We start from the raw sequence: 9,914 nt of genomic DNA, 5'->3' as shown, positions 1-9,914 counted from the left end.
TGAATAAGTACATATTTCATTTCCTAAACAATATATGATTTTAACCAAAAAATAAAAGAAAAGTAATATTTTATTTTATCTCTCTTTTTTTTTCCCTTCATAACTCATATATGATAAAAGCAAACAAAAACTAAACTATATGTTTCAATTAACTCAATTAAACGTCATCAACATCAAATCCAACCACCAACCATGGTAGATCTGGCAAAGATAGTTGTTGACGTCAATCTGATTAGAAAAAGCATATATATACGATCAATCTGAAAAAGTAAAGATAGTTGTTACCGTCTTGTATCTAATGGGACAAAAAGGGGATGATTGCTGCAGTCACTTTGGTCCAAAAAAATGCTACCGAAATCTTCATTGGTGATGTGTTCATAACCAATGATGAAGAGAGAAATGTTAGGTGAGGGAAGGAAGTAGGTGGAGAAATTGGGAGAAAATAAAAAGTGGAAGGGAGAGAAGAGTGAAATAAGTAGAAAAACACATGATAATGTTTACAGTTTACAAAAAAATTTAAAAAAAAAAATGTACGGACCACTCTACTTTTAAACATTAGCGGTGTGCATGGAACATATCCCTATTTGTATCATAACAATTGATATATTTATCACATATGTGCTTTACTAACTTGTCCAAGTGTGATTAATAAATTTTTGCTTGTGTTACTAATATTACTTCCCTTTTTCCATAGTGAACTTCTCATCACGTTACAAAATCGGTTCTTATCCCTTTAATGAGTGAGTGGGTCCATCTTTAATCCAAGTCACAAAGTATTTTATTTATATTTATTTTATATAAATGAACAACACTCTATTGTAAAAATAAAAATAACAAGTAAATGATTAAAGTATTGATGATCAAGTATAGTTGGTTAATTAGTACGGACCAGTTTGGTATTTTTAATCATTAAGTGACTGAATTGATAAGGTGACTGAATGAATATAAAATGTCTGTATAGAAAGTTGTTTTTTGTTTATTAAGTAAAAAAACAAATACTTTTAATGACTGAATTAATTAAATATTTTTAATTAAATTATGATTGTTTTAATTAAAACAATATCAAACACCACCTACGTATCTTTAACCATTGACACGACATCATAAAATTTGGAAGTTACAAAAAAAAGTAAACGCAATACTAAGCCAAGATTATTTTGAACGCAACTAAGAACACCCATGATAATTATCTTTTCTCCTAAACCAAAATCGTGTGGATTGCGTTTGCTTTATCTGTTTGTCACTCCCTCTCCCACTGAGCCACAAACAGAGAAAGAAAGAAAGAAATGGAAGCCTTGAAGCTTCAATGCTCATTTTCCCCTCCTCTCATTTCAAGAACCAACTTCCGCCCTGCCAAATGCTACCATCCTGCGTCCCCTGGTATCTTCTTCACTCAATTATAAAACCCCTTTTTATATTCCATAATAATAATCCTACATATTTATGGACTTCATATTTAGATTCCTTAAATGTTATATATATATACCTTTTCTTGAATTAGTTTATGTTGACTCCCCTGTACAAAATGTTTGAACTTCTTCGCATGTTCCAGTTCTTGAGAAGGGAGGGGGGGGGGGGGGGGGGGGGGTCAGGCAAGTGGCAACCCGAGAAAAGTCGGGTCTTTTGACTATGATGTAAACGGCCTAACCGGCTAATTGGGTGCGCGTTTCATACACTTTTTCCTTAGTCATGCCAACAGGTGTTTACCTAGTGAAATTATAGTAATTGATGTAAGAACATAGCACCACCATGTCAATTCTATAGTTGTTCAGAACTAGGTTTGAAACTTGAAGCTCAAATAATTAATTATCTTGATGGGACATTTTTTAATCTCAGCGTGCGGTGTGTTAACATAAAAACCGCCAAAGAATTAAAACAAAGTTGAAAGGGTTAAACTGAGCAGATAATGGGGTTAGTGCCTCATTGGTAAGGTCTTTGACCTTGGAAGGTTCCACCTTGGTTTGAGTCCTACTTCCTACATTTCTGGGGTGGATTTATAGGGGTTTTCTCAAGAGTCTTGAGGTTCCATCTCAGGCATTCGTGTAATTTAGAAGTAGCAGTAGAATAGTACGCCGTTAAAAAAAAAACGAGAAAACATAAGATTCTTGAACGGTTTTGAACTGCACAACATTTATATCAAAGCAATTTCGTAACGTTTGTGGACATCTATAATGCAAATAATGGAATAAGTAATAGGGATGCAAACTAAAGAATGTATGCAACTTTAATCCAAAGTATCCAACTTAGGGCGTTTCTATTTTGTGTATCAACCTTTCAAATATTGCTTTGGTTTGCTGACGTTACATCCATATAGTTTGTCATGTGGCATTCACATAAGCTATCATGTTAGCTACGAAAAAAAAAAAAAAAAAAAAAGGGGTAAAATAGCAGGATTTAAAAGTTAACAACATATAATGCTTGACATACTACGGATGTTGGGCTAGAGTTGGATACATTTCCAAGTACTTAACCGGTAACAGTTATAGGAAACGAAACAGTTGGACATTGGTTTTTTGTGGTTCATCAATTTGCTATATTCATGACCTGGATAGTATTTTATTATAATCCATAACTCTATGTAGTTGTGTTAATACATTTAAGGAAGGCAATTGTGTGATTAGGAGAAAAGAAGAAAAAATGAATTAGGTAGAAAACTTGTCACTCTTAGCTATTGTAAGTAGTTCTTAAAAAAGGTCATCCTTCATATCACGATAAAGATACTTTCACTCTTGAACCAAAATAGTAAACGGGTAAAAGGAGAGGTATTCCCGTCTACGCTACCCGGGGAAGTTGAACCTAATGAGTAATTTGCTAATGAATTCAAGGCTTATCAATGACTTGGGCGTGTATGTTTTTTTTCCTTGGCTTTGGTTACATGTTAAGTAAGAAACCGGAAAAGAAGAAACAAGCTAATCCCGCTAATAGACTTACGTGAATTGTAAAATTTGAAAAGCAATACTCCGAATTTGAAGTTGGAAATTGTTCTTTTAAAAGAAAATGAGGAGTATCACTTGTTAAGTGCCAGGAGATATAAAGTTAAATTACTGGTAATACTGATTTACATTCAACCGTAACTAGCCGCTAAATAAGCTTATGATACAGAATTTACATGCAGGTTTCAGGAGTTACAGAGATTCTATTGTACAAAGTTTAGCACTAATCTATCCTAATGGCTTTCTCTCTTCAAACTCTAAAAAGAAGGGTGCACGTGTCATACAGCTCATCAGAAATGCGTCAGGTAATTTCTTATATCATGCTTCTTGGAGTTGGAGCCATAACACTAATGTTGGACATTCAAAACACAAACTAAAACTATATGATGTTTATTTCAGCTTCAGTACAACCTCTGACCGAGGAACCTGTTGAGAAGACATCTCAAGATCTTTCCACGAGTGGTAATTCTATCCGTAGACGATTTCTTGAATTTTATGCTGCAAGAGGCCACAAGATTCTTCCGAGTTCTTCTCTTGTGCCTGATGATCCTACTGTTCTACTGACTATTGCCGGCATGCTTCAGTTCAAGCCTATTTTTCTTGGGAAGGTACTTGACTATGGTGACACGCTTTCTTCTCACCAACCTAAGATTGATCAACTCATTCAACTGTAGTTTATATCATCAAACAATGTTCAGGTGCCAAGACAAGTAGCATGTGCTACTACTTCTCAAAGGTGTATACGTACCAACGATATTGAGAATGTTGGACGTACGTCTCGACACCATACATTCTTTGAGATGCTTGGGAATTTTAGCTTTGGTGATTACTTCAAGAAAGAAGCGATCAAGTGGGCCTGGGAACTCTCAACCTTAGAGTATGGATTTTTGTTCTCATTCCTTCAATTCCACTTTTGTTTCTACCTTGCTGCTGTTTTATCTCTTCTTGGAAAACGCAAATGAAAAAGGACAAGACCGAAGAATTGCATTTCAAACTGTTAAGGATAACAACGTATAAAAATTTTCGAAGTGGTAATCTAATTTAGATTCTAAATCAGGCTCCATATTCACATAAAGTTTTTAGAACCCACGGTCTCATTTTCAGTCTTTCTCACGCCATATAGAAGAAAATGCAGATGCTGAAATGTTAAATAACCTGAAAGTATCTTAGAATTGTTGGGCCCTTGTAAAACTTATTATAAGCAGTACTATTATAAGTATTTAGAATACTATCATAATAAGGTAGAATTTCATCTAAAGTTATCCTTTTTCTTGATTGTGCTTTTCTTTCAGATATGGATTGTCTGCAGAAAATTTATGGATTAGTGTTTATGAAAATGACGAAGAAACATATGCAATATGGCACAATGAGGTGATAATTTTAATTTAACTTGATCTTCGGTTTCTTACTGAGCTAAGACATATTCACTCTATCCCTTAACATTACGACTAAACAGTATGTCCTAAATGGCTAAATTGCAACGAATTTTAGTTAAATGAATTGATCTTTTGAGCCACAATCATAGTATCATATACTCCAATGCACAATGGTACATGGAAGGAAGGTTATACAAGTGCATAACCTGGAAAAGAAGTTGTAGTGCAATATAATATTTTTTCTTGTACTGGAAAGTATCCTTCAGATTCTTGTTTCGTGAGACTAATGATGACACTCGTTAAGCACACATATCTACTGTTAGAACTTTCCAATTTAGGGAACATTTATTGCAGTTTTTATGGGACAAAAGGAGTATATGCTTGTTTGCCTATATATGTATGTTACTGTTGTCCCGTTTGCTTCAGATAGGTGTGTCTGCAGATCGTATAAAGAAGATGGGTGAAGAAGACAACTTCTGGACAAGTGGCATGACAGGTCCTTGTGGCCCGTGTTCAGAGATCTATTATGATTTCCATCCCGATAGGGGAATCTCAAATGTCGTGAGTCTTAATCTTGTTGGCGCTTTTGTTTTATATTGACCTATTTATGTTGTATCTTACTGGTCACTTTTAAATTTTATACATAGGATTTGAATGACGATACAAGGTTTATAGAGTTCTACAATCTTGTGTTCATGCAATTCAACAAAAAAGACGATGGTTCATTAGAACCTTTAAAACAGAAGAATATAGATACCGGCATGGGCTTAGAACGTTTGGCTCGCATCTTACAAAAGGTACCAAAAGAAGACTTCTTTTCAGTTTCTCAAATGAGGGAATTTGGAGAGTTACCATTTTTGTTTTGCAACTTTTCTACAGGTTCCCAACAATTACGAAACTGATTTGATTTTCCCAATAATAGAAAAGGTGTCGGAATTAGCAAATGTCTCGTATGCCCGTGCTGATGATTCTACAAAAACCAAACTAAAAGTACGCTTCTTCAAGATTCTCTATTATATACTAGTATTGATTAAAAGATAATTGGTTTTGTAACTTTCAGGTTATTGGTGATCACATGAGGGCGATTGTCTATTTAATATCAGATGGGGTTTTCCCATCAAATATCGGTAGAGGTTACGTGGTGCGAAGGCTCATTAGGAGGGCAGTACGTATGGGAAGGTTACTTGATATAAGAGAAGACGAAATGAGTAACCTCGAAGGGACATTTTTACCAATAATTGCTGAAAAGGTAATAGATTTAGGTAGTCAAATTGATCCTGAGTTAAAATCGAGAAAATCCCGTATTCTTGAAGAACTGAAACGAGAAGAGTTGCGTTTTGTTGTGACATTAGAAAGAGGAGAAAAGCTTCTTGATGAAAAATTGGACGATGCTTTAGCAAATGCAAAGATAAACAAGACCGAACCCTGTTTGTCAGGTAAAGATGCCTTTCTTTTATACGATACATATGGATTTCCGGTTGAAATAACTATGGAAGTAGCCAATGAACGTGGTGTTTCTGTGGACATGACTGATTTTGATATTGAGATGGAAAATCAAAGACGGCAATCACAAGCTGCCCATAATACTATCAAGCTCACGATTGAAGATGGGTCAGAGTTGACAGAAAACATTCCTGACACTGAGTTTCTTGGATACGATACCCTTTATTCCAAAGCAATTATCAAGGGGCTTCTATTGAGTGGGAAACCAGTAGCTCAGGTTTCTAAAGGAAGTGAGGTTGAAGTCCTACTGGATCGGACCCCCTTTTATGCCGAATCCGGGGGTCAAATTGGAGACCGTGGGTTACTAAAAGTCACCGAAACAGAAAGCCAAAAGACAGCTGTAATAGAAATAGCTGATGTCCAAAAGTCTTTAGGCAACATATTTGTTCACAAAGGTACAATAAAAGAAGGAAGTATTGAAGTTGGTAAAGAAGTCGAAGCTGCAGTTGATGCAAAGTTAAGACAACGAGCAAAGGTAGTATTGAACACCTCTTATATTTTTTCTTCCCCAACTTGGTTATACGTGGCCATTTCTTTCCATTCACGTATAAATGAGTTGCTTTGGGTTTAGCGGGAAAAGCGGGTCAAACGTCATCTGAAATGCTTCTATATGCATAAATCATCCCAAGTGGCCTTATTAAAAACTTGTTCAATTATTATCGGAATAGAATTGTATTCTAAATCATTATTAATACTTTATCCACTCTAAAAATTTTCAATAGCTAGTCAAAGAAATGCTTGCCCATCGGCCCAATATGACCCATTACCTAACCTACTCTACCCTATTTTGCTTTCCCTAAGTTATATAATTCTTCACGATTTCTACAGGTCCATCACACTGCTACTCATTTGCTTCAAGCTGCATTAAAGAAAGTTATAGGACAAGAAACGTCACAAGCTGGTTCGTTGGTGGCATTTGAGCGGCTACGATTTGATTTCAACTTCCATCGACAACTTCTTGATCATGAGTTAACAAAAGTTGAAGACTTGATCAATGAATGGATAGGAGACGCCACGCCTCTTCAAACTAAAGTGATGGCAATTGCTGATGCTAAAAGTGCCGGAGCAATAGCGATGTTTGGAGAAAAATATGGTGAAGAGGTATTTTAATTTGTTCACTTAATTATAGCGGGTTTGATTCTCTGTCCGGGCTTAACAAAATTATCATGTTTTAGGTACGTGTCGTAAATGTTCCTGGTGTATCAATGGAACTATGTGGAGGCACACATGTTAGCAATACTTCAGAGATTCGTGGCTTCAAGATAATCTCTGAGCAGGGAATATCCTCAGGTGTAAGACGTATAGAAGCTGTTGCGGGTGATGCGTTTATCGAGTATGTTAGTGAACGAGATAACTACATGAAGCAACTTTGCTCCACACTTAAAGTAAGTTTCATTACTAAATGATGAAGAATATATAGTCTATTAGATAAAATCTATTTCAATTCAATATTTTCGATCTTTTGTTGTGCAGGTCAAAGCAGAAGAAGTGCCAACGAGGGTAGCAGGAATCATGGAAGAATTAAGAATTGCAAAAGGCGAAGTTTCGGCCACCCGTGCTAAAACAGCTGTCTATAAAGCATCAGTTATTGCAAAGAACGCCTTTCATGTGGGAACTTCAACTCAAATCAGGTTTGTTTATCATTGCTATAAATTTGGCCCATGATAAGCTGAAGCAAATTGACTTTGTAAAAACAACTAACGTCAAAATTTTATATTACCATAAACTGTTTGAAATAATTAGCATCTTTTTGGAACATACATATGGTTTAGCCAAGTACACATTTCAGTGATGTTCATTTTTGAAAATATTTTTCTTTAAACTAGATTTTGCAAAGTGAAATAGAGCAGGTTTGACCTCAAAAGTCAATTATAATGACAATTTTGAACTGTGATCTTGTTCAGGGTGCTTGTTGAATCTATGGATGATACCGACGCTGATTCACTAAAAAGCGCTGCTGAATATCTTGTTGATGTTCTACAAGATCCTGCAGCTATAATCTTAGGGTCGTCTCCTAGTGAAGATAAAGTGAGTTTAGTTGCCGCATTTAGTCCATCAGTAGTTAGTATGGGGATCCAAGCCGGAAAGTTCATTGGACCGATTGCAAAAATTTGTGGAGGAGGTGGTGGTGGGCGCCCAAATTTTGCTCAGGCAGGTGGTAGAAAGCCGGAGAATTTGTCTAGTGCACTCGAAAAAGCAAAAAATGATCTTGTTTCGGTTTTATCTGTAAAGGCAAGCTAGCTATACACCATATATCTTAAACTTTTTAATTTGTTACAAAAAAAGGAAAATGAATCTTATAGCTGTGAAACATAGTTATATTGTACAGTCAGATTATGACATGCAAGGAAATATTTTTTACAAACATTTGATACCTCTTTGACATTTTACATGTTCGTTGACTGTAACATACAAAAAAACGGGTCGGGTTATAAATGTGGTTCCAATGTGGAATGGTTATGTGATGTTGAGCACCCAGAACTTGTTTAGTTAAATGCTTTAATGATATTGCAGGAGGATAAGATTCGAGACGAATCAGATGCTTATTTTAAATTGTTATTAGTGATTATAAAATCAGATTATCAGAACCATTATTAGGACTGTTAATACATTAAATGAGTAGGTTTAAATTGCAGTAGGTTTAATTAATTGATGTGTGATTCTTCTTCACCAAAGTTTCCTATGAATTATTTTATGAATGTATTTAGTCAATGATTTGAAAATTATCAATATTATAATAGTTAAAAGGTTTTAGTGACAGCCCAATTGGTTGATAATATTATCTAAATGTTCCACTTTTATTGTTTTAAACTTTGAAACAAAATCTGAACTAGTTGGAATTTATATATGGGTTTTGCTAAACGTACAATTTTGCATGATTCATTTACGTTATCTAATCTTCGTCCAATATCCGACATGTGGGGAGTACATAATAAGTATCCAACAAAACGAATGATCGATATAGATTATGAAAGCAACCTATAGTATTTAGTGACCCTTTTAGAGTGCTTTCTCATGCTAGGTCGATGCATCTTTTTTTTATGTTGTGTTCTCAAGTTTTATTTCTCTCCCGTCCTTCCCTTCTCTCTTTAAATGAAACTCGAAAATATGGAGTAAATCTTTTATACCTTTCTCTATTCAGTTGCTACGTCATTTTTTTTGTACACTTTTTTTAACAACTGAATTAATTATCCATTTTAGATGTAAAAATATTGTACTCTTTAAGAAAATATTAATTTTATTTTGATTCTCTTGACAATAAACCCAAACGATAATGTTTGTCTAGATGGACACTGACTCATTCTTAAGCACAAGCAGTATGATTTAACTATTTTAAGTTATACAATAGTTTCGTTGATGACTTGATGGTAATCCAAAGAACAGTTGTAAATGAGTTGTGTGACTATGGTCCATTTTAAGTGGGCCAAAGGAAAAGGATGGGCAAGGAAGATATCTATTAGCCAACAAATAGCTGGTTTTATTTTGGAGTTATTCAATATTGACTTTCTTCACATCTATCTTTGCTCTTAGGATTTGACCAAACTTCAACGTTTCACATTACTTTTGTGCCTACCCGTACCCTCACTCTAAAGCATTACCATATCCCAAACTTTACTTGCCCATCTAAATTAACAAGAGTAACTTGGTCAATTACTTTGTTCAAAATATTTAATATAATATGTGCATTTTCACTCTCTTTCTTTCTTTTTTTTTCCCCATCAAAATCATGTACTACTTTGTCTAGTTGTCCAAAAAAGGAGTGTGGAAGACTTTGCTTATCTGAAAGTCCCGAATTTAAATTCAGACATTGATGCTTAATTACTAACTTAAAAAAAATTAACTACTAATAATTAATATTTGTCATTAAAATATAATGATGTACTACTTCGTCTGATTTAATTTATTCGCAAACCAAAAATGTTCAACTTGATATGTAAATTTGAATAATTTAATGTAAGTTGTGATTACTACTAGAAATCTAGAATGTGAGTTTTGATTAATCAAATGTCAAATATTCCCTGTATATATTACATTGACTTTGTCATATAGGTTAAACTGTAAAGGATTAATATTTTAATAAAAAATATCTATATTGGATGTA

At 34.5% G+C, this 9,914-nt stretch overlaps 1 protein-coding gene across 1 annotated transcript; it reads left to right on the top strand.

Annotated features, from left to right (window-relative positions):
- The first annotated feature begins 1,222 nt into the window (after positions 1–1,222).
- On the top strand, positions 1,223–8,179 carry LOC122598512 (alanine--tRNA ligase, chloroplastic/mitochondrial). The gene is made up of 13 exons (XM_043771110.1): positions 1,223–1,380; positions 3,116–3,238; positions 3,333–3,541; positions 3,632–3,810; positions 4,226–4,304; positions 4,736–4,870; positions 4,957–5,106; positions 5,189–5,299; positions 5,370–6,287; positions 6,641–6,913; positions 6,988–7,197; positions 7,286–7,443; positions 7,717–8,179. The coding sequence occupies exons 1-13, from the start codon at positions 1,287–1,289 to the stop codon at positions 8,051–8,053; spliced, it is 2,976 nt and encodes a 991-aa protein (XP_043627045.1). The 5' UTR covers positions 1,223–1,286; the 3' UTR covers positions 8,054–8,179.
- Positions 8,180–9,914: the final 1,735 nt, after the last annotated feature.

Source organism: Erigeron canadensis, chromosome 1 (assembly GCF_010389155.1).
Source record: "Erigeron canadensis isolate Cc75 chromosome 1, C_canadensis_v1, whole genome shotgun sequence".
In the NCBI taxonomy this organism is placed as follows: domain Eukaryota; kingdom Viridiplantae; phylum Streptophyta; class Magnoliopsida; order Asterales; family Asteraceae; genus Erigeron; species Erigeron canadensis.
This window is presented reverse-complemented; position numbering and strand designations above follow the sequence as displayed.